Source organism: Brienomyrus brachyistius, chromosome 20, assembly GCF_023856365.1.
Source record: "Brienomyrus brachyistius isolate T26 chromosome 20, BBRACH_0.4, whole genome shotgun sequence".
In the NCBI taxonomy this organism is placed as follows: Eukaryota; Metazoa; Chordata; class Actinopteri; order Osteoglossiformes; family Mormyridae; genus Brienomyrus; species Brienomyrus brachyistius.
In genome coordinates, this window is record NC_064552.1 from 2,106,464 (window position 1) to 2,131,334 (window position 24,871).

Sequence of the window (24,871 nt, forward strand, 5' to 3'; positions counted from 1 at the left end):
TGTTCATACTCTGAGATTTGAACTGAGGAGGTCGGGATTATGATTATAGCTGAGGGTGCAGTACAGGGGCTCAGAGGAGGCTGGGTGGTGATTATCGCCTTTAGGGTGATGCTGGGTGACAGAAATACCTTCAGAGGAAGCCTCAGTGTCCCAGGTCTCTCCTTACATCTCTGGAACTTCAGAAGGAGATCTGCTCATTGCTGCCTTGCTGTTGTGTTCAGGACACGGTCAGGGGTCTGCGACTGTCTGCCAGAAGATGTGAGCTGCTCTGCTCCTCTGCTTGCCAGAGCACCTGTTGGTCTCCCAATAGCCAGTGCTCCATGGACCATTATTCAGACCCGTCTCCTTCATCCTGAAATCTTTGCCTTGCCCCTGCACAGAACCTTCAACTCCGCCGAGAGAAAGACGCTTTGTTTGAGGGGCCCGATGCCTGCTGCATGCCATGCGTAGTGCTCCCCCTACTGGTCTTCATGGTCATTGTGCTTGTGCTACCATTTGCTCCTCAGTGGCTTTGTACAAATGCTTCTAGTGTTCCCTTGTGAGAGAAACTCTCAATAAAGTTACTCCTGCTTGTCTTTGTAAAGCTTTGCTGTAGTAGAATAGCGCCTCATTGACCCAGCTCCGGAATGACTGAGATCATCCTTTACTGTGGCAAAATCCACGTCTTTTTCACAGCTGGAAAATTCTCTTACGTGTATGTGGTATTTGTCCTGTTTCAATTGCTTCAGACATGGAGAGAAAAATTGGAAACTCGGTTTTCTGACAAAGATGGAACATAAAAACGCCAAAGGAATCAGTCAGATTCCTTTGGAGACTCGATGCCATGGAAATCAAACCGTGTAAAATTCAGTTTCTTACCGTTTTCTTTTTATCCAAAGCACTTTAAAAGTTTTACTTACCGTAACAACTAGATAATTTTGTATCACACACATGGGTACTTGTGCAGAACCTCTAAAGGAGACTAACCCTAAAGTCTTGAGGGTAGAAGTGTATGTTATGTACCGATCATACTGCAGTCAGCAGTGTTTCAGTCTGTCTGCTGATACGAGAAAACAAGTCGAACATTTTGTCAACAGACACTGCCAAGGGTTTAAAAACAAAATCACCTTTGTCAGATCGCACTCAACTCACTTTATCGCCAGTATGTGTGAACATATCACGACTATTTGTGGTCCAGTGCCAAACATGAAGTACAGGACAAAAATTACAAGCCATGTAGGGCAACACTTCAAAGTACACTGTGGGGGAGAGAAATGGAAATGCGATTATACAGATTAACGGAGGACAATACAGAACGTCGTAAGACTTGTACTATTGACACATATGCATGTGATTTATTTCTCTAAAATTTTATTCAAAAGTTTCATAACAAACATCAGTTACTCACTTGACGTTCTTAAGTGTACTTCTTCACAGAGAAACCGCAAATGGATGCATCTTCAAATAACTGTTTTAAATTGACCGCTAGATGACATCACCTAATATCTGTTTCAATTAGTCTCCATTTTAGCAGCTTGTTAATAACTGAGTAACAAGTGCTCGTAGGTAGAGAAATAAAGAGCACTGTATCATTGTAGTTACAGTGTTATGCGCTGCATCACTGTAGGCATGGCGTCAAATAATTTGCGCCAGATCAAAATGTTATGGTCAAACATAATATAATGGTCAAATGTTCAAGGAATATTCTAAATTGAAACCGTCTTAAAATAGCACATAATGGATTGGCTAGCCCGTGATCCAGGTTTTCAATTAGGCCGATAAGTAAAATGTGTTAAATATTTCCATATAGAAAACCTTGTCTATATAGTTACAGGAATACCATGTATTTTGCAATTCCCCTTTATAAACAGATCCTACGTGCAGCAATTGATGCCTAAACATGCCAAAGATCAGTTAGCCGTGTTCAGTAAACTGTGAATTGTGGTGTGAGATCATTGGATCATTGATATTTAATGTTATTATTACAGCATCGGCTAAGGTAGGGATTGTAGGGCACAGGCGGCGCTCTGCTGCCGCTCCGCCGGGTTTCGGTCACTCCTCCCGGCAGGAAAGCAGCGCGTCCGCCTGCCGGCCGAAGATGGCGGAGCCGCTCGCGATGCCGGCTGATTCGCTTACTGCCCTCTGAACGGGAGTCCCGGTGCGAGGAGACGCGGCTACCGCCTGTGTGCTGGGTGAGTGCTGCCTTCTCACTTTTTAATGTTTATTCCTGGCTGCGGTGACTATAAGGCGAAAAGCGGCGGCAGCAGGGACCGTGCAGCCGGAGCCGCAGGACTCGCAGCCCGGCAGGGATGCTGCCGTTCCGCAGACCGGCGGCTGGACACCGCCAGTAAATGTGGTTGATTAGTTATTAAGCGATGAGCCGGTGGCCAGTTTGCCTCTGTACTGAACGCCAAGCTGCACTCATAAGGGGTGGAAAGCGGAGTCACTGGCCGGCGGGATGCGGCTCCGTCGGCTGCTCCTTCGGCGGCTCCCCGGGCGCAATTTCGGGCTCTGGCTTTACTGGGTACAGTGCAAAGTGGAAGTCGGGTACAATTTGAAATTATAGATATCAGTTTTATATCGATTTCTGAAAATCTACTTTAAGTTACTGTACATCTGGGAATTAATGATTATCTCCTTAAGGGATTTTGAGTATGACATGCAACTTATCGTGTTGTTTCCATGCATGCGCTCAATATCGAGACCATTGTGTAAATATCCGGCCTGTTTCAGAGCAACGTTACATCGTTCAACTGTCTAGTCAAGGGCGTAGATTTGGTTTCATCACTGGTAGGAGCCCCCTCCCCCCCCCACACACAGTAATCGGGCAATATTGGTAATGATATTAAAATCACCCATCGCAAATAGACAATGCACTTTATCTGTGAAATGTCTGTGCCGCAAGGTAGATGTTCTCACACTCTCTTCCGAGGACAGATGTCTTGTTTGGCCGGATAACTTGTCGGACTTAAGGTAATACAGTTTAAATGGACTTTATCTTCCTTCACTTACATTTAGCCCAGACTACCGTAAACACCTCAAGTTCTCTTGCTAACAAATCTCGCTTCGCGATACAGACTCCAGGGAAAATAAGTGATGTGGGGAGATGTTTGTATGGTGACTTTTGTGGCACCTGAATTGCCTGAAATGCCCGTAGGTTTCTCTTTGTTTCATATTGACATTTGTTACTTTCTGTCAGGTTACTTTCTGTCTGCATATTTGCGTTGCTTTGATAGTCATAACCGGTGCGACTGTACGGTAACACGGCCAGAGGTCTCCAGCCTAATTAGACAACACGCTATTTATAAGAAACAATGTGTTTCATTTTCTTCAAAGCATCAATTATAATCTGAATACTTATCCTTATATAGTAGCCTTTATGTAACAGGATTATCTGTGTGATTTTTGTATTACACAGGGTGTGGCGATAGCAAATTAACAAACTGAAAATAATCAGATTTTGTGTGTTTTTACACATTAAACAAAAACAACACGGTTACAGAAATATGGTGGCAAATTACAAAAAAATAAAAAATAAAATAAAAAATTCTCGCTATATATGCGCTGCACCCTTCATGTAAGGAATTTTATAAAATGTTGGATAAATAGGCGTAGTTTATTTGTGACTTCAAAGTTTACGTTATTTAACAACAGTATAAAGTTATTTTAATACAAATCAACTCGGGTGAAACAAAACACGTACGTTTTTAGGGCTGCCAACTCTCGCGCCTCTGGTGCGACACTCACGCTTATACTTACTCGCGCAAGAAATCTTACGGCAAATCTATATTATTCCATTATAAACTAAAAATTAGCCCCATCAAAAGCACTGGGGTAGCGTGCAAAGCCTAATAACTATTTACAAGGTAATAAAACTTTTATATACATGTAAATGTCTGTGCAGAAAATCTCTCTAGCCAGCTGACCGAAGTTTGCGACCCTAACCTTCTATTTGACAGCCTTAGTGGATGAAAATCTAACATATAATTCAGTTTAACTCAGTAAAACCCAAGTCAAGTCAGCTTCAGTGTCATACCATCCATATACAGCTATACGGTTGCATGAGATACTTTTTTCCCCAGAACTACAGTGCAACACACAACAACCGTGACATGGGGGGTTTATTACAATGAATAATTAATGATGCATTGCGAGCCAAATGTAAGGGCGAGGTGACACCTACTGGGCAGGGGCGGTACGGGGGACTAAGCACACTGCCGTCATTTTGCTCCTTATTACTCTTCGTTACACACCGCATTCCTGAGATAACGAGGTGTCTGAGGCAGAGTTCCGCCTGTCTTTTTTCTTTTTAATCTTGTTAATTGGTTTATTGGTTGTTGGACGTTGGGTTACATCTCTAGGCGTGTGGAGTTTAAGTCAAGGGAGGTGATGCTACGATTATATAATTCCTTGGTAAGACCCCAACTAGAATATTGTGTGCAGGTTTGGTCACCATACCTTAAGAAGGACATTGCTGCCTTGGAAAAGGTGCAAAGTAGGGCGACGAGAATGATTCCTGGTCTTAGAGGAATGTCTTATGAGGGGCGGTTAGCTGAGCTGGTTCTGTTTAGCCTCACGCAAAGGGGCCTCCTCCCGTTTGTAAATTTCTTATGTTCTTATGTCTGTGATTCACTGGAAAGCTGCCCCTTGACGCAAGCAATATAAGAAATGAATTTACAGCATTTCATCATATGCTTTATTAAAAAGGCTGAATAATCCCCAAATGCGATCACCTGCATTTAGTGATTGTACATTTTATTTTAAACTTTCAGTGTATTTCCACGTCAGAAGTTAAGGCTTGGGTAACGTCCGTTTCAGCAAAGCCCAGGGTGCTGTGTGGTCAGAGGAAAGGGCAGATTTAGAAGGTTACCCCTGAACCTTGGGCCAGCGTTTTCGGCCAGCTGTGATGTCAGGATGCAGAGTGAGCCAGACCCCTCACTCAGATGGTTGATTGCTGCCCTGAAGGTGATGGAAAACCTCTCAGCTCGACCCCTGAACTGCCGCCCTGCAGGTGTTGGGAAATCACTCAGCTTGAGCCCCTAAACTGCTGCTCTGCAGGTGTTGGGAATCCTCTCAGCTCGACCCCTGAACTGCCGCCCTGCAGGTGTTGGGAATCCACTCAGCTCGACCCCTGAACTGCCGCCCTGCAGGTGTTGGGAAATCACTCAGCTTGAGCCCCTAAACTGCTGCTCTGTAGGTGTTGGGAATCCTCTCAGCTCGACCCCTGAACTGCCGCCCTGCAGGTGTTGGGAATCCTCTCAGCTCGACCCCTAAACTGCTGCTCTGCAGGTATTGGGAATCCTCTCAGCTTGAGCCCCTGGTTAATGGTGGGAGGGGGTTACAGCGCAGACTTTATGGGGGCAGTGGGGAGAAGGGGGAGACAGGGGAAAATGTTCAGCATCCTGATAGCTTGGTGGATGAAACTATTTCTGTCTGGTGGAGCAGGTGCAGAGGCTCCGGTACCTTCTCCCAGTAGGCAGGAGACTGACGAGGCTGTAAGAGAGGTGGGTGGGTGCTCCCGCAAAGATGACTGCTTTATGGGTTAGGCGGGTGTCGGAGGGGTGGGTGGGGTTGCTGACTGCTGCGTTCACTATGTGCTGCAGAGTTTTTCGATTGTAGGCTGGTGCAGCTACCAAACCACACAGTGATGCAGTTTGTCAGGATACTTCCAGTGGTGCCTCAATAGGAGGCCATGATTGGTACTGGGGCACTAGCTCTCTTTAATAGGAAATAGAGGCATTGTTGGGCTTTCTCCACCAGTGATGCAGTGTTCTTTGATAGGTAGAGGTCTTCTGTGATGTGCACCCCCAAGAATTTGGTGCTGCTCACCCTCTCCACGGTAGTACCATTTATGGTCAGCGGGGGGTGTTGGATGTGCGACCTCCTGCAGTGGGTGAGGATCTCCTTGTTGTTGCTGCACCACATGGCCAGTTGGTTGACCTCATTCCTGTAGTTTGCTCATTCGGTAAATGTATCGGTAATTTATTGGTTTTAAAACAAAAATCATTACTTTATTTGTTTACAAAAAAATGTATTACATTAGAAAAAGGAACTGAAACACAAATTATAGCTCTGAAAGAGCTGTTCTGAGTCAAAAGGTTCATTGACAAGCGGCCTCATTGGGGGCTTTGTAATTAGAAACGACTTCCTAATAACATCAGACATTTGTTTAGTGTCCCTTTGGGAGCCAGTGACTATAATTGCAATTAATAGCAAAATGGCAAGAACAGAAGTGAATGAGTCAGTCAAAAAATATGACAATTGAAAAGAACATGTCTGTGTGGAAGATCTGTACAGATACATTAAACATTGCTGGTCAATTGCACCATTATTACAGAATTAAATAAGCTTTCTGTGAACGCTGCATCATTACACTCAACTCTCAAAACAGATTCTATATATATGTAGATTTTTCCAGAATATATAGATTTTTTTTAACCTTCCTTCAGTGAGACGCATCAGAGGATTGCAGGCAGTGGGACATGACAGGCCTGCACTGTAAGGCTGCATTTTGAATATTAAGATCTCTCTGTTCTCCCAGGCAGCGTTTCCGACCGACGCAGTTTGAAGGTGCTCGTCGCAATTTATCTCCTGAAGTGCAGGGGACACACAGAGACAGGGACGGACACAAGCACATAAAGCACACACATATAAGCGCATAAACATCTGCATGCGCACACACACACACACACACACACACACACACACACACAAATCCATGCACACACACACGCACACACACACACAAATGCACTCACACACACACACAAATACACACACAGACACATGCATGCACGCACACACACATGCACGCACACACACATGCACGCACTCACACACACATATGCACGCACTCACACACACACATGCATGCACTCACACACACACAAATGCACACACAGACACACGCACGCACTGACACACACACATGCACGCACACACACATGCACGCACTCACACACACACATGCACGCACTCACACACACACATGCACGCACTCACACACACACATGCATGCACTCACACACACACACATGCACGCACACACACATGCACACACACACAAATGCACGCACAGACACACAAACACACAGCATCCAGAAGGCACCTCTCAGCTCCAGTTGTGCATCTTAAACCCAGTCACAATATTTAATACATGAAACTCCTTCTGCATTTATATATATAAAATCTCTGCCGCTTCCTCAATCTTGGTCAGTTCTTCTCTTGCTTTGGTCTTCTGCTTTTTGAAAAGAAGCTGATTCATTGCTGCATGACTGAATATACGCATCCACTGGTCAGTGTGTCGCTGCAGTGCCCCCACAAGGTAGACACCCACACGCAATTGCAAACAGCTTGGTGATTCCGGTTCACCATGGCATGTTTTTGGACTGTGGGGGGAAACTGGAGAACCCGGAGGAAACCCCACGAGGACACGAGGAGAACATCCGAACTCTGCACACCTGGAGCTGGGGTTGAGACCCAAATTTTGCTCCTAGAGGCGTGAGACATTAGTGTTAACTATGGCATCACTGTGCCCCATAATGGTTTTCAAGGAAGCATGAATGTTTAATATTTGAGTGCAGTCCTTTTGTATCTTGATGTGTGTAAGAATGATTACAGGTGTTGTGTTACTGTGTGGTAACAGACAAGTTCTGTTTTTTTCTAGGAAATTTTGCAGGTATTTCCAGAATGTAAGGAGCTCCTAAAGGTGCCTGCTGCTGTCTGCAGCACAGTATATGAAACAAAACCATACAAGGCTCTGCCTCCCTCTGATACTGCAAATGTCTGCTAAATGTAAGCAAGCTTGATGCTTTGTGTACAGAATTTCTTGGTATTGCTGGACATGAGTATATGTTGGCCACAGGCTGGTGGGTGACATCACTGCTCTCCAGACTGGCAAACGTGGACCAGACTGACTTCTGTGGGCTAAGTGCTAACAGGTCAGGGAGCCTCAACGCAGGCCTGACTTCTGTGGGCTAAGTGCTAACAGGTCAGGGAGCCTCAACGCAGGCCTGACTTCTGTGGGCTAAGTGCTAACAGGTCAGGGAGCCTCAACGCAGGCCTGACTTCTGTGGGCTAAGTGCTAACAGGTCAGGGAGCCTCAACGCAGGTCTGACTTCTGTGGGCTAAGTGCTAACAGGTCAGGGAGCCTCAGCGCAGGCCTGACTTCTGTGGGCTAAGTGCTAACAGGTCAGGGAGCCTCAGCGCAGGCCTGACTTCTGTGGGCTAAGTGCTAACAGGTCAGGGAGCCTCAGCGCAGGCCTGAATTCTGTGGGCTAAGTGCTAACAGGTCAGGGAGCCTCAGCGCAGGCCTCGTTTGCGGTAGACGTTACCATTCTTATACAGGACACTTATTTAGGGTGTCTGCTGGGCAACTTTGACCAGTCCTCAGTCTCTTGTGTTAATGATGGGGCCTCAAACCCTCCCCAGTCTAAACCTTACATGGGGGAGTGAGAGCTCAGCCTGGGCAGGCCTCTCGAACTTGGGCTACGGCAGCATATTTATATAATGTCATGGTCATTAAAGGTATTTGCTGATGTAGCTCAGCATCCTGCCTCACAGCCAGCGATTTCGCCCCTCTGGAAACGAGGAACTCATGTTTGTCTCGTTTATCTTTGCTGACACAAGCCTGTGGGGTGCAGGGGCTTCTAGAATCTGAATCGGCTGCCCGTGATTCTCTTGGGGGTGGGATGTTTGTAGTGGAGAGTTGGTTGCGTATGTAGTTTTGGGACACAGCACCGGACGGCGCAAGGCGGGGGTAAAACAGCCGATAGAGCAGGCAGTAGCCTCTTTAAATCCCTCACAAGTCAACAACCTGTCAAACGCATTACTCATTATAACAGCTGCTGAACTTCTCAAGATGTAACTGAATAAGAGCCTGTATATTTTAGCTCCTTGCTATTGTACAGTCCGACTCTGGACCTTATTAAGGGGATTTATCTTTTGGAACCAGTTGTGTAACATGACAGACAAGCAGGTAGTGCCTATTGAAATAGAGGAGATGTACCACTACAGACACATTTATATGATGAATGCAAACAGGAGATGAGCAAGACGCAATAAATAGGCACCTGAAGACCCCCAAAACTCTCTCAGGTGCAGTCTTACCATGCTTACCCTGTCCTTGTGCCAAAGCCAGATGACCTGATAACGGTGCTCTGATTTCAGAGTATTAAATGTTTGTTTATTTGAACTAGGGGATGGAACACCTGTATTTGAGCAATTTCCATCTTCAAAGTCCGTGTCAGTGGCAAGCAGCTGCTGTTAGACACTCAGCGTGTTTAAATTTTCTTTGCTGTCGTGTTTTGTCATCTTGCTCATTTTGCTACTGGTGTATGAACGCTCCATTTGCCAACTTCAGTAAGTAACCTTGTGCAGTTTCTCAGAGGTCTCTGGGATCTCTCTCTACATGAAAAGCTGTGAAGCTGTGAACTTCATAAGCCGATTCCCTTTCATTTAAAGACAGACTTGCAGAGGAGCAAATCTCAGTGCACTTTAAGACGGTATTTGATGTTTTTGACAGATTTGATCATGCTGGAATGAACAGGAATAAGGTCACCATCTAAAATATGAGAACGTGTGGAACCGACACACTGGATTAGTTGTGTTCTAACAAGAATAAATGATTTATTTCCAAGAAACCCATCAAATTCTTAAATCCAAAAGTTTAAAGACTATGAGAATTTTTAAAGAATTTTTTTATGTTTATCCTTTTTTGGTAAAGTTTAGGCAACCCTAACTTTTCTTTAACTGAAGGCATAAGAATTAAGACTTAGAGGTTAATTTTACAGGTTATCCCGGTGGCTGTGATAGAGGTTAATTTTACAGGTTATCCCAGTGGCTGTGATAGAGGTTAATTTTACAGGTTATCTCAGTGGCTGTGATAGAGGTTAATTTTACAGGTTATCTCAGTGGCTGTGATAGAGGTTAATTTTACAGGTTATCTCAGTGGCTGTGATAGAGGTTAATTTTACAGGTTATCTCAGTGGCTGTGATAGAGGTTAATTTTACAGGTTACCCCGGTGGCTGTGATAGAGATTAATTTTACAGGTTATCCCGGTGGCTGTGATAGAGGTTAATTTTACAGGTTATCTCAGTGGCTGTGATAGAGGTTAATTTTACAGCTTATCTCAGTGGCTGTGATAGAGGTTAATTTTACAGGTTATCTCAGTGGCTGTGATAGAGGTTAATTTTACAGGTTATCTCAGTGGCTGTGATAGAGGTTAATTTTACAGGTTATCTCAGTGGCTGTGATAGAGGTTAATTTTACAGGTTATCTCAGTGGCTGTGATAGAGGTTAATTTTACAGGTTATCCCGGTGGGTGTGATAGAGGTTAATTTTACAGGTTATCTCAGTGGCTGTGATAGAGGTTAATTTTACAGGTTATCCCGGTGGGTGTGATAGAGGTTAATTTTACAGGTTATCTCAGTGGCTGTGATAGAGGTTAATTTTACAGGTTATCCCGGTGGGTGTGATAGAGGTTAATTTTACAGGTTATCTCAGTGGCTGTGATAGAGGTTAATTTTACAGGTTATCCCGGTGGCTGTGATATCTGTGCAGGGCTGCTGGGACAGACTGCACTAGCTGACTGACAGTGTTCTGCGATGTTGCATTTCTGGCTATGTGGTGCCACCACATGTCAGATACAAGGTATCGCACATGACACTTCTTCAGATATCTGCCATACTTCAGTAAAATCCTCCAAACAAATTATTCATAATATTTGGTAGTAGCTGTACTATGCATTTTGTTTTTACTCTGTTCAGCTTGGAAAGTACGACAGCTTTGGGATTGAGTCTGTCCATGTCTCTGTCCATGTCCCTGTCTGTCTCTGTCTGTGTCTCTGTCCATGTCCCTGTCTGTCTCTGTCTGTGTCTCTGTCCATGTCCCTGTCTGTCCCTGTCTGTGTCTCTGTCCATGTCCCTGTCTGTCTCTGTCCATGTCCCTGTCTGTCTCTGTCTGTGTCTCTGTCCGTGTCCCTGTCTGTCTCTGTCTGTGTCTCTGTCCATGTCCCTGTCTGTCCCTGTCTGTGTCTTTGTCCATGTCCCTGTCTGTCTCTGTCCATGTCCCTGTCTGTCTCTGTCTGTGTCTCTGTCCATGTCCCTGTCTGTCTCTGTCTGTGTCTCTGTCCATGTCTCTATGTCTCTGTCACTGTCTCTGTCAGTTCTCTTTTGTTATTGTAGTTAGGTTTTTGCACATGATTATATTACTTGTAATATTACATGTATGTCTCGTGCATTAATCTAATTTAGACTTTCTCACATAATACTTATGTTTCTTGATCCTCCGTTTGCAGATGGCAGGAAATACAGGAGTTTGACGTGTAATAGAACTCAGTCAATATCTGGTTCACACTGACCTGCTCCTGGCTTATCTTTGCCTGCAGGTGTCAGCAAGTGTTCATGACCTGGATTTGGGATCCTTCGCTGAATATAAATAGCCCTGTTGTGCTTTAGGGAGGACCGGCTCTTTAAACACTCCGTAAAATGCGATGTGCTTCTAACAAACAGAAAGTAGAGCATATCCGCACCCTGAATCTGCAGTCATGTGACACACTCATCCAGGGACGGGAATACTTCGTGGTTTTGTACTTGTTTGTCCAGCTGTTCACGGGTAAAACAGCAGCCTTATGTTAAAAATATTCACAATACTTTCATTCGATCTGGCCGCCGGGAAAGTGACAGGCCCGCAGTGGGAGTGCGTTTATGTTCCTCGAAGCAGCTGGCAGAGGCCAGGCCTGCAATCACCCCGACTATTAATTCTTGTACGTTAAAGTTGGTTGGGAATTCTGTGGACTCAGGTGTGCCATTGTGTGTGTGCGTGTCTGTTTTTATGCACTGGTGTCCAGACAACAGGTATCTGCTGAGTTACTCCTGCATGGCATTATGGGATCTGTCCTTTCTCATAACACGCAGCCATTTTTACTGCCTACATGCTGACCTCCATGCCGAGCTCCTCTCTCCGCTTAGGGGGTCACGGTCGGGTAATTAAATGTGATCAGCACCTCCAGACTGGGCCAGGCCCACTCCCACTGCTTTGGGTTAACACTGGATGCCACATAGCCCCACCCAGGGTGGGGGGAGAGCTAACAACTCGACTCTTGTAGCAGAAGTGGAACATGCTGCTAATGTGTCTCATCAGGGGGATTGAGGCCGCTGAAAATGTTTGATGTTTTACTTTGACTTGTCAAGTCATGCGAAGTAACTGTGCTCTGACAGTCAGTAGGCCAGCCTGGCTTTCTCCAGTCATACCTGCACGGTTATCCTAAAGGAGGAAGGTGGGAAGGGGAGGGTGGGGCTATTTTAGGACCTCTGGGAAAGAGTTAGTGGGATTCTCAAGATAGAGAGGGTTGGGGGGGGGGACCTGATGGGGAAAATCAGAAGTACATGATTAAAGGCTGGTTCTGTACTGGTCCTTATGTCATCGCTTGGCAGCACGAGTTCCACATGAAGTGTGACCCGTCCTTCATCGACCTCCTGTTGAAAAGGCTGAAGGTGGTTTGAGACTCTACAATAACAACCCTACCTTCCACGTGTGCTCACAGGCGACTGAAAAAAATCCCAGTACCTTCATGCCTTTTGGATTATATAAAATCCACTATGACATCGGTTCCCTGCTCACCACCATTGAGCAAAGGGCAAGCATCAGCGGTCTGTCTCTCACCAGGGTGCAGAATTTCAGAGATTTAAGATTAACCAATATTGAGGAAGGCACAGTCGAGTAACAAGTGACCAGTCACATTGAATGGACACCAGTATTCCCAATCCTGCTGGAAGGTTCTGCCGATAACAGTTTTTATTGGCTACTGTCCTTCCTTGTTTTTAAGTTTAACCATGTGGAGATTCCCTGCTGCATTTGCATGACATTGTAATGTACAGCTTGTGGGTTAGAACCGTAGCAAGAGAATGAGGTACAGCGCAGTGACCAGTGATTCCCATGCCACCATGTTCCTTAGGTGTAAGAGCTGTCACTTTTGGCGACTCCAGACGTTCCCCCGAGGGTGGAGAGCTGAGGATGGAGAAAGGACGGAGCTTCGAAGGCTGCTCACCAAAACTAACATTTGAATGTTGAGGTTGATGGAGTGAGAGAGAGAGAGAGAGAGAAGGAAGCACGGAGAGAAGTGACTCAGGAAGGCGGTGGAAGACAGGTGGGAATCCACTTAGCACTGGGAAGTGGGGGAGGACTAACACCCGCGGAGGAGGGAGACACAGGGAAATATATACCGGAAGCAGGACGACAGCTGGATGGAGAGCGAGAGGAGCAGCCAGGCGCGCTGCAGGTCATGATGACATAGTGTCCATGGCTGCCCACCAGCAGTGCCCCTTCAGGTCCGGCTCCGCGGTCCGTTCCTCAGCCATCGCTGCGACTGCCGCTCCCTTCCGGCGGACATGGCAGGGGTGTGGAAATCGGTGCGCCGCCCCAGGTGCCCAGAGCTGCGTCTCCTTGTCCTGGCGCTCTTAGTCTTCTGCCTGCTCTCCGTGGCCCTGTTGGCGTACTACGTCAGCAGCGGGCCCAGGATCAAGCAGGCCCCGCCCCCCTTGCCTGCGGTTGAGTGCCGGATGAGCGCCTTCCCCGCAGGTCTCCCGCGGACCTCCCAGCAGGATCCCGCCATCCGCCGCAGTGGGCCCAGCTTCCCAGCTCAGCCGCGTACGGACCCAGTGGTGCTGCTTTTCGTAGACAGCCTCTACTCCAGGCTCGGCCAGGAGATCGTGGCTATTTTAGAGTCCGGACGCTTCCGGCACCACGTGGAGGCGGCTCCCGGGAAGGGCGCCATGCCCGTGTTGGCAAGCCGGGACCGGGGCCGCTACACCCTCATAATCTTCGAGAGCCTCTTCCAGTATGTCGGCCTCGATGCCTGGAACCGGGAGCTGCTGGACAAGTACTGTGCTCAGTTCGGTGTTGGTGTTGTGGGCTTCCTCCGCGCTGCAGGAAGCTCGCCACCTGATTCCCAGCTCCGAGGCTTTCCTCTCGTCCTGCTTTCGGTCCGGGGCCTGAGGGACTGCTTCGTGAGCCCCACTGCTCCCCTGCTCCGCGTCACCCGGCCTGGCGCCCTGCAGTCAGGCCCTCTGCCCGGGGACGGCTGGACTGTCTTCCGCTCCAATCACAGCACGTATCAGCCTGTGCTGCTTGCTCAGGCCGGCCTGCCTGGCCCCCCCTCCCAGGCTACACCACAGGCCACGGTGCTTCAGGACTTGGGGCTTTATGACGGCATCCAGAGAGTTGTCTTCGGCAACGGCCTTTCCTTCTGGCTGCACAAGCTCATCCTGGTGGACGCCATCGCCTACCTGACCGGCGGCCGGCTTGAAATGCCGCTGGAGCGCTACCTGCTGGTGGACGTGGACGATATCTTTGTTGGAAAGGAAGGAACCCGCATGAAGGTGTCGGATGTTGAGGTGAGTTCTAAAAAAGCGTTTCATCTGTCACTCGGTCTGTCAGTTATGTTAAACATGTTCTTGAAGAAAAGCTCAGAGTTAACAGACTGAACCCAAATTATTGTTGTGAGATTGTTGACCTCTCTGTAGCAGAACATGAACACTCAGTTATTTTACTATTTTCTCAACACCCCCAACCTCTCTAAAATCTGCCCCCCACCCCCCAGCCCTCGACCGCTGTAACAATCCACCAGATTGAGTCTGTCTTAGGTTTTATCACGTCAATCTCTTGCAAGATCTCAGAGCAGACTCGCTTTTAACTGAGGAGCTGTTAATATCCATTACAGTACCTCAGTGATTAATCTGATGACTGTCCCAAGTCCCGTCTCCGTCACACAGAAATACACTCACACAGCTATAGACTATTTAGCACAAACAATATATGTAGTAAGTATACAGGCAGTGAGAAACTTGCACAAATAGATAAACTCACACTCAAACACACACGCAGAAATGTGCATGGAATTGCAGCACGTGCAAGTTACAACTGTGTGAGTGAGGGCGGTAACAATTCACAGTGGGTATTTCACAGTGGATATTTCACAGTGGATATTTCACAGTGGGTACTTCACACTGGGTATTTCACAGTGGGTATTTCACAGTGGATTTTTCACAGTAGGTACTTCACAGTGGATATTTCACAGTGGGTATTTCACAGTGGATATTTCACAGTGGATATTTCACAGTGGGTACTTCACAGTGGGTACTTCACCGTGGGTACTTCACCGTGGGTACTTCACAGTGGGTATTTCACAGTGGATATTTCACAGTGGGTACTTCACAGTGGGTATTTCTTTTGCAACCTAATTCCCAGGCCCTGCTCAACACTCAAAAGAAGCTACGCAACTTGGTTCCTAATTTCACCTTCAATCTGGGCTTCTCTGGAAAGTTCTACCATACTGGTAAGCTCTGGATCATGAAGGGAGGTGTTCTTCTCCCTGGGTGGCCGTGTACAGTGCACACATTCACACTGACGTGCTTAGTTACTGCACCTTTGTACTAATTTCATTGGCTGTTTCAGTACCTTAGTGAGCCGGGCCTTTTACGTTACTCCCATTGGCCCATTAACACTGGAGGGCATGTCCTCTGATTGGAGGACGGAGTGTGAGCTTGACCTCTAACCTCCTACAGGAACGGAGGAGGAGGACCGGGGGGATGACATGCTCCTGGTGCACCGGCAGGAGTTCTGGTGGTTTCCCCACATGTGGAGCCACATGCAGCCACATCTCTTCCACAACGTCAGCGTTTTGGCTGAGCAGATGCTCCTCAACAAGCTTTTTGCGCAGGTAACCCCACCCCAGCTGTGTGCTCAGGGCCATAGCTCGGCATTCCAGGGTGGGAGGGTAGCACCGTGTGGCTCATTGGGTTAGGCTGGAAGGTTGCTAGTTTGAATCCCAAGAGTTAGGCTGGAAGGTTGCTGGTTCGAATCCCCCACACTGGGGGAGTTGTATCCCAAGTCTAGCTCTTGCCTCTATAGAAGGAAGGGAGAGAACTAAGACATTGCAAAGTACCTCATTCTCATTCTTGTGCCAATGTCAAATGAAGCAACAGTTCCATGAAATGTTTTGTAAACCCGGTATGAGATGTTTTAGGTCATAAACAATAAAGGACCATATTCAATGGCAGCCTCTGCCCCCAGGAGCACGGGATCCCCATTGACATGGGATACGCCGTGAGCCCACACCACTCCGGCGTCTATCCTGTGCACAGACAGCTGTACGAGGCCTGGAGGGCGGTGTGGGGCATCCGCGTGACCAGCACGGAGGAGTACCCCCACCTGCGGCCTGCACACTATCGCCATGGCTTCGTGCACGCCGGCATTAAGGTGCGCCCCCCCGCTGCATGTGGCTTGCTGTGTGGTTCTCACAGCGGCCATAATGCTGTCGGGGCCTTCAGTATAGCCCTTACCCCCCCTTCAATAATGCTCCGGGGGTGATGGATAGATGGCTGACCTGCGCTCAGACCCCAGCCTTCACCTATATGTGCGTGACTCAAAGAAGAGCGAGGCTGGATCTGTGAAAATGAAAGAATCCATGTGTGATTGCGGATGGCAAATAAACAGCCGTGTGTCACGCATGACAGGTGCTGCCCAGACAGACGTGTGGCCTCTTCACTCACACCATCTTCTACAGCGAGTACCCCGGGGGCCCTCAGGAGCTGGACCGCAGCATCCTGGGCGGGGAGCTCTTTCAGACTCTCTTACTCAGCCCTGTGAGTATTGGAGCGCAGCCCTGTTACTACACACCCCTGCTCCTGGCCTGCTGCTCACGTTCACACCAGCCCTCTCGCTATTCTACCTGTGATTCTGCTCTGATGCACTTGCCTGGTCTGGCAGCGGTTGCTGCTCTAACAGAGCGTCACCCACAGAATACGAGGCGTTGTCGTTTCTGTGTGGGTTTCCCGGCCTTTCGCCGGCTACATCTCCTGCCTGTTCCTGTTCACACTCCCTTCCTTGCCCCCCCTTAACTGCAGGTTAATGTCTTCATGACTCACCTGTCCAACTATGGGAATGACCGGCTGGGTCTCTTCACCTTTGAGTCCCTGCTGAAGTTTGTGCAGTGCTGGACCAACCTGCGGCTTCACACGCTGCCCCCGGTGGCGCTGGCTGAGAAGTACTTCCAGGTGTTTCCGGAGGAGAAGGACCCCTTGTGGCAGGTGAGGGGAAAAGCTCTCGCAGTAGAATTTCCCATTCGATGAGCGAGTAGCAGCCCAGGTGCAGTGATGATTGTGATCATGCTCAGATCTCGCTCACCCTTTTTTAATTAAAGCTTGTAAATTGTATGTATGAAGAGCCGTGGTCACTGGGGGCCTGTTCCCCCCCCCCCCAGAACCCCTGTCACGATAAGCGTCACAAAGACATCTGGTCAAAGGAGAAGACCTGCGACCGACTTCCCAAGTTCCTCATAATTGGTCCACAAAAAACCGGTAAGACCAGAAGACGCACACGCACACACACACATGCACACACACACATGCACACACGCACGCATGCATGCACACGCACAGACCTGTACTCATAGCTTTGCGGGGACCATCCATTCATTTCTATGGGAAAAACTCTAATCCCAACAATGACGACCCTAACCCCACCCAGCCCTGACCTTAACCCCCACCCAGCCCTGACCTTAACCATAAGTAACCAAACGAAATTCAAGACTTTTGGCATTTTTAGTTTTTTGATTGCAGCCACAGAATTTAATATTATGGATCCACATAACAAGAGGAGTTTGATCCGGATCCAGGCCAAACGTTGTTTATAAATGGCCACAGACACTGAATGATACCCAATCTGGCCTGTGTCTGCAGCAGAGTGAAAAGTTACATTCAGCTCAGTGAGTGGCTCAGTGGGTTAACTCTCTACCTGTGAGCAGAAGGTTGCAGGTTTGAGACCTGGCCTGAGCAGAAGGTTGTAGGGTTGAGACCTGACCTGAACAGCAGGTGCTATATATTAGCTGACCCTGCACTGTGACCCTCATGCTATGAAGAGAAGCCTTCCAATGTACTTGTGCAAATAAAGCATGTTTGTTAAATGTGCATCAGACTCACTGTAGACTAATTCAGCTCCAGAATCCCCCTTTAGCGTATGTGGCTGGTGAGTGGCACAGTGGTCTAAGTCCCTGTGCTTGTGAGCGTGAGGTTGCCGGTTCGAGCCCCAGCCCCACTGGAATGGTTACATGTCTGTGGGCCCTTGAATGAGGCCTTTAGCTGACTGATCCTATATTCTAAAGAGATGTGTAGCTGTACTTGTGCAAATAAAAGCATTTATTAAGGTGTCTGCTCCAGGATGCCGGGAACAGAGTTTAAGCTTTTATTTGTACATTTACACTAGAACACATCACTTACCTACTCTATATATATGAAGTCAGACAGCATGCACCCCCCCCCAGAGCAGGGGGTTAAAGGCCTTGATCAAGGGCCCACAGACACGTAACCATTCCAGTGAGGCCGGGGCTCGAACTGGCAACCTCCTGTTCACAAACACAGAGACTTATTCCACTGAGCCACACACCAGCCACATAGCTCAGGGATCCTGGAGCAGAACTAGTCAGTCTGGGGGAAAAAGGGTCTGAACCACATTTAAACAACAAACATGCTTTATTTGCACAAGCAAGAGAGACTTTTTTTACCCCACTGACCCCATCTTACTCCCCATAGCTTGGGGGGGTGTGGGGGTGGGCAGTGCAGGGTCAGCTAATGGGCAGAACCCTCTGCTGAGGCTCAAACCAGCAACCTTCAAATCACAGACAGAGAGACTTAAACCCACTGAGTCACTCACTGCCCCCATTTCAACTGGATCCAAATTTATCTTTGACTCTGGTGCAGATACAGGCTGGATCTGGTAACATTCAGTTTAACTCTGGCCCATACAGTGGGGCAAAAAAGTATTTGGTCAGCCACCGATTGTGCAAGTTCTCCCACTGAAAATGATGGCAGAGGTCAGTAATTTTCATCATAGGTACACTTCAACTGTGAGAGACAGAATGTGAAAAAAAAATCCATGAATTCACATGGTAGGATTTTTAAAGAATTTATTTGTAAATTAGGGTGGAAAATAAGTATTTGGTCAATAACAAAAATTCAACTCAATACTTTGTAACATAACCTTTGTTGGCAATAACAGAGGTCAAACGATTACTATAGGTCTTTACCAGGTTTGCACACACAGTAGCTGGTATTTTGGCCCATTCCTCCATGCAGATCTTCGAGAGCAGTGATGTTTTGGGGCTGTCGCCGAGCAACACGGACTTTCAACTCCCTCCACAGATTTTCTATGGGGTTGAGGTCTGGAGACTGGCTAGGCCACTCCAGGACTTTCAAATGCTTCTTACGGAGCCACTCCTTTGTTGCCCGGGCAGTGTGTTTGGGATCATTGTCATGTTGGAAGACCCAGCCACGTTTCATCTTCAAAGCTCTCACTGATGGAAGGAGGTTTTGGCTCAAGATCTCACGATACATGGCCCCATTCATTCTTTCCTTAACACGGATCAGTTGTCCTGTCCCCTTAGCAGAAAAACAGCCCCAAAGCATGATGTTTCCACCCCCATGCTTCACAGTAGGTATGGTGTTCTTGGGATGCAACTCAGTATTCTTCTTCCTCCAAACACGACGAGTTGAGTTTAGACCAAAAAGTTCTACTTTGGTTTCATCTGACCACATGACATTCTCCCAATCCTCTGCTGTATCATCCATGTGCTCTCTGGCAAACTTCAGACGGGCCTGGACATGCACTGGCTTCAGCAGCGGAACACGTCTGGCACTGCAGGATTTGATTCCCTGCCGTTGTAGTGTGTTACTGATGGTGACCTTTGTTACTTTGGTCCCAGCTCTCTGCAGGTCATTCACCAGGTCCCCCCCCGTGTGGTTCTGGGATTTTTGCTCACCGTTCTCATGATCATTTTGACCCCACGGGATGAGATCTTGCGTGGAGCCCCAGATCGAGGGAGATTATCAGTGGTCTTGTATGTCTTCCATTTTCTGATAATTGCTCCCACAGTTGATTTTTTCACACCAAGCTGCTTGCCTATTGTAGATTCACTCTTCCCAGTCTGGTGCAGGTCTACAATTCTTTTCCTGGTGTCCTTCGAAAGCTCTTTGGTCTTGGCCATAGTGGAGTTTGGAGTCTGACTGTTTGAGGCTGTGGACAGGTGTCTTTTATACAGATAATGAGTTCGAACAGGTGCCATTAAGACAGGTAACGAGTGGAGGACAGAAAAGCTTCTTAAAGAAGACGTTACAGGTCTGTGAGAGCCAGAGATTTTCCTTGTTTGAATTGACCAAATACTTATTTTCCACCCTAATTTACAAATAAATTCTTTAAAAATCCTACCATGTGAATTCATGGATTTTTTTTTCACATTCTGTCTCTCACAGTTGAAGTGTACCTATGATGAAAATTACTGACCTCTGCCATCATTTTCAGTGGGAGAACTTGCACAATCGGTGGCTGACCAAATACTTTTTTGCCCCACTGTATGTGGTCCTGGTGTGTTTCAAATCCCGAAAGCGGATTCGGACCAGCATTGGTTCACTGTGCATAAAGACACAAGGCCAGGTCCGGTTTATGGATCTGTGGTGATTTCTAAAGTAATGTATACATCTCTCTCTCTCTCTCTCTCTCTCACACACACACACACACACACACACACACACACACACACACACACACAAAGCCAGTAAACAACATTCCAGTTTGTGAAACTGCAGAGGTTAAGAATACAGTCCTGCAGTGACATTATTCCAGTTGCCTGTTATGAGGAGACATTAATATGTCCGCAGTGTTTTTTGCTCCAGTAGTAGAACCTATTATAAAATGGAAGCGGTTTAGCATCCACCTGCCAACTGAGCGATGAGCAGACAGGACCGAGCCCCGCTCCACCCTTTCCAGGCACCACGGCCCTGCACAGCTTCCTGAGCCTCCACCCTGCTGTCGTGAGCAGCTTCCCCAGCCCAGTCACCTTTGAGGAGGTCCAGTTCTTCAGTGGGCCCAACTACCACCATGGCATCGATTGGTAACAGTGCTTAAGCGACAGTGTGCAGTTACCTTAAGTCTTCCTGTCATTAATATGTATCTTTGATAAACTGATAAGATTCATGATTTAAGATTTATTGGCAAGTAGGCCTACACTGCAATGTGGCTCGTCCAGCCACACTTGGTCACAAAGAAACTAAAGACAGAGAAGCACCCAACAGAGTGTGCAAGCGAGACAGTGTGATAAAGTAACTGTACAGGGGTCATGGCTGTAACGTCAGAGCTGAGATATCCTCCAGTGCAGCAGACACCGATTACCCGGATCGCTTAGGTACTAACAAGCTGTGAACGGGCTGACGGCTTGATGGCTGAGGACAGACGGAAGGAGCGGCTGCTTCTCTGAAGCAGGAGTTGTCTACACGTGCTCACATCTTCTTGCAGGTACATGGACTTCTTCCCGCTGCCATCCAACGCCAGCACAGACTTCGTGTTTGAGAAGAGTGCTGGCTATTTTCACTCGAGTGTGGCACCACGCCGAGCAGCCGCCCTGCTGCCCCAAGCTAAGATCCTGGCCCTGCTCACCAACCCCACTGAGCGAGCGTACTCCTGGTACCAGGTGTGTCCTCCGCTCACGCGAACCCCTCATGCATCCTGCCTGTGCAAGAAGAAGATGTAGGTTTTTTTTTTTAAGTCAAACCACTACGCCACTTTTCCACTGGCATACAGGAACCGAGCCGAGCCCGATCCACACCACAGAGAAACCAGTTACAGCGCAGTTCCAGTTCACTCTGGTTTTCCACTGCAGATGGGTCGGCTCTGTAAAGGCGCTGCCGGCTTTGGAGAGCGACAGAGGCCCTGAAGAGGCCCTGATTTTTAACGTTTACGCGACGTACATCGTGATTTACTATGTGCTGCTTACCGCTACGACGTCAGTCACAATCACCGCGTTATATTAGCATCAAACGCTAGCAGGATTAGCATTAACTTGTGCAAATTTGTGTCAGCTGTACTGGAGGACTTTTTCCAAGGAGGAGGTTGGATATTTTCACATTCCAAGTCTTCAGTGCCTGAGTACATCGCGATACTAGTAATATTGACTAATATATAAAATATACGCTTTTTCCTTCAGATTGTCCATGCGCAGAACAGTGGTATCTCTGTGCATTTCAACCAATCAGATGGTGGTGATGCGACCAGCTCGGTTTGGTCACTGTTAGTAAGCAGGGCCATGTCTGCGCGGGTACGGCTCGGGCACGGCTCGGACTCGGGTATGGCTCGGGCACGGCTTGGACTCGGGTACGGCTCGGGCACGGCTCGGACTTGGGTACGGCTCGGACTCGGCTCAGGTACGGCGTGGACTCGGGTACGGCTCGGACTCGGCTCGGGTACGGCTCGGGCTCGGACTCGGGTACGCTACAGTAGAAAACTCTTCCGATCTTGGTGGCAGTGGAAAAGCAAAAGAATTTACTAAATCAATTAGTAAATGCTTATGGGGAATGAGAACCCAAATATACTAGAACCAGGATTAGGATATTAAAGGACATTATTTAAATTTTCACGTTTTTTCTTTAATTTCTTCGATTCTTTTTATGCACCATTTTGTCTGCAGCACCAGAGGGCGCGCCGCAACCCCACTGCCCTGAACTACACCTTCCACCAGGTCGCAACAGCAGCTCTGTCCTCATCCCCAGAGCTTCTGGCCCTTCAGCGAAGCAGCCTGAGCCCAGGTGCTTATGCTTCTCACCTGGAGCGTTGGCTACGCCACTACCAGGCTGGCCAGGTACCCAAACACTCCCCTGCCCACCCCCATCTGCACGTCCCAGTCAGGCAGTGCCTAGCGCTTTGGAGCATATTACCCTGAACGCTGCCTGCTTCACATTCAAGGCAAAGACACACCATTCTCCACACATCCGGAACATCAGGTCACACAGTGTGTTCTCCTGCTCCGGCTCTGTCCTTCTTCTGACTCATATGCGACGGACCCAGTCTGACGAGCTGGATTACCGTCTCTTGTCCAGATCATGATCGTGGACGGCTCCCTGTTCCGCTCAGACCCGGTTCTAGTGATGGATGGTATCCAGAAGTTCCTGCCGGTCACACCGTACTACAGTTACGCAGAGGTTCTGACGTGAGTTCCTCCCGGTCTCTATCTGCCAAAGGCCCGTTATTTGCCTTCATTCTCTCCTACAGAACATTCGAGTATCGCTGTGAAACCAGTCCGTCTCCGGTTCCTCTTTCAGGTTTGACAAGAGTAAAGGGTTCTGGTGCCAGAAACTGGACGGGGGCCGAACCAAGTGCCTGGGCAAAGGCAGGAAGTACCCGGCGATGGCGCCGGAGGTGCCGTCTGGAACCTCACCACATACGCGCTTTTGTTTACCCCAATGGACATAGCAACACTCGAAAACACTTTGTACCAAAAAAGCCATCGTGTTCAATTTGTTCCGTTCGGTACACAGTGTTTATGGTAAAAAAATATGAAGCCTTTCTTAATGAAGTTGAATATAAGTTGAAGGTAAGTGTGTTTGGCTGTGTGGCTCCTTCTGACTGGACACTTCCCTGTGTTGCAGACACGCATCTTTCTCTCGGAGTACTACCGCGAGCACAACTTCGACCTGCTGAGGCTGCTGGGCCGCATGGGGCAGACGGCGCCCACCTGGCTGAGGGAGGAGCTTCAGAGCAGTGGTTGGCGATGAGTGTTTGGATTTTAGGCGGTAGGGCTGCCTGGCACTGAGACCTATGATGAGGACTGGCTTTCCATGGACTGAGACGGTGACCAAGGGCCAACAGATCTTGGTTATTCTGCCTCTTTTAACTGGATGATCTCAGTAGACTTTCGTCCCCACTGGCCTAGGAAGGCCAGCCAATTGGTAGAAGCGAGGCCATGACCTTTTCACTTCTGAAGGAGAGGCGTGAAAAGTGCATGGTGTCATGGTACATCCAGCAGATCCTAAAGTGGAGGTAGAGTGGGAACTTCATGTGCTTCTATGACAGACGATCAAATTACAAAATTCCATTCGAGAGATCTGCGTATCTAGAGCAATTCCCAAGTCTAACGCACAGTCCTTCTCAGTCACATAGGTTTGGATTTGAAGACTGGGAAAGTTATTCAAGCTGCAATGAACCAAAGCTGTCATCCACATTACAGAACCTGTTATCTGTATTTTTTTTGTAACTTATATTGCGATGGCAATATTGTCTGCAATAAATGCGTAGAAAGGCTGGAGGTGTGTGGTTTTGTTGTTATAAGGGTGACCTGAGAGCTCTACAAGAGACATTAAATGTTTTAGAAACCCCTCTCCTAGATGAGGCGGTGGTTTCTCTTTATCCGAACTGTTTTTTGTACAAGAATGCAGCAAAGGATCAAGTTTGTGACCAGCAAGTTTTCAACTTTTAAATCAGTCTCAACTGACTCATCAAATTTGGGAAACCCAGAGTCACAGTAAATGGTTTGGTGTCTCTCATTTCTGAAGCTGGACGTACCCACAGATTCTGTCTGGTGGTGGGCTTGCTCTTTGCTTGTTCTCTGCTTGCCAGGCTCCAGTGAGTGTTCGATTTTAGCAAACCTAATCTCTGCTCTCACCATATTTTTCAGATTTTTAATGATGGACTAAATTATGTCTCATGACCCATTTGTGGTGTTTTTGGTTTGCTTTGGGACATATTTGTGCCCTTTTCTGAACAGAGAGCGCCATCTAGTGGGGTCAAAAAATACAGCAAATGGTTCATGAAGCGTCATTTTGTCCACCAATAGGTAATACTCCCTTAACCACATGAAACCTACTGAGATAAGAAGTTATAATTGGAGAACAAGGGGAAATTCTCTGGCATTCTGTAAGCATAACAAATAGTGTTTAGTGATATAGATGCATCGACTGAATGTAACAACTGGTCTGTCAGAAGTCTGTTGTAGTCTGGAAATACTGAACCAATATAATCTGTATGTGCTGCTGTTTGAAGATTTCGGTTTGCAGGATCACGGCCAACCACGAA

General features: G+C 47.7%; 1 protein-coding gene across 7 annotated transcripts; it reads left to right on the top strand.

The window, feature by feature from the left end:
* Window positions 1-1,842: 1,842 nt before the first annotated feature.
* Window positions 1,843-24,100, top strand: ndst2b (N-deacetylase/N-sulfotransferase (heparan glucosaminyl) 2b). Of its 7 annotated transcripts, XM_048988017.1 has the most exons (18): window positions 1,844-2,171; window positions 4,991-5,083; window positions 5,177-5,268; window positions 5,425-5,483; window positions 5,761-5,872; window positions 12,936-14,373; window positions 15,227-15,314; window positions 15,544-15,698; window positions 16,052-16,237; window positions 16,495-16,623; window positions 16,885-17,067; window positions 17,241-17,337; window positions 20,798-20,921; window positions 21,323-21,497; window positions 22,491-22,661; window positions 22,900-23,009; window positions 23,122-23,218; window positions 23,449-24,100. In XM_048988017.1, exons 6-18 carry the CDS (start codon window positions 13,369-13,371, stop codon window positions 23,572-23,574), a joined length of 2,646 nt encoding a protein of 881 aa, XP_048843974.1. In that variant the 5' UTR covers window positions 1,844-2,171; window positions 4,991-5,083; window positions 5,177-5,268; window positions 5,425-5,483; window positions 5,761-5,872; window positions 12,936-13,368; the 3' UTR covers window positions 23,575-24,100. The 7 variants fall into 7 exon arrangements, 6 of the variants coding, with proteins under 6 accessions (XP_048843976.1, XP_048843974.1, XP_048843972.1 ...); XM_048988015.1 differs by lacking the exon at window positions 4,991-5,083 and having other exon boundaries at window positions 5,084-5,268; XM_048988014.1 differs by lacking the exons at window positions 4,991-5,083; window positions 5,425-5,483; window positions 5,761-5,872 and having other exon boundaries at window positions 5,084-5,268.
* Window positions 24,101-24,871: the final 771 nt, after the last annotated feature.

What these genes read in the sequence shown, in the direction of transcription:
- ndst2b (XM_048988017.1), top strand. Translation starts at nt 13,369, where the DNA reads ATGGCAGGGGTGTGGAAATCGGTGCGCCGCCCCAGGTGCCCAGAGCTG. An exon ending in TGGAAAGTTCTACCATACTG is followed by an intron (nt 15,315 to 15,543) that starts GTAAGCTCTGGA and finishes AACCTCCTACAG; the next exon opens with GAACGGAGGAGGAGGACCGG. An exon ending in GAGCGTACTCCTGGTACCAG is followed by an intron (nt 21,498 to 22,490) that starts GTGTGTCCTCCG and finishes TTTTGTCTGCAG; the next exon opens with CACCAGAGGGCGCGCCGCAA.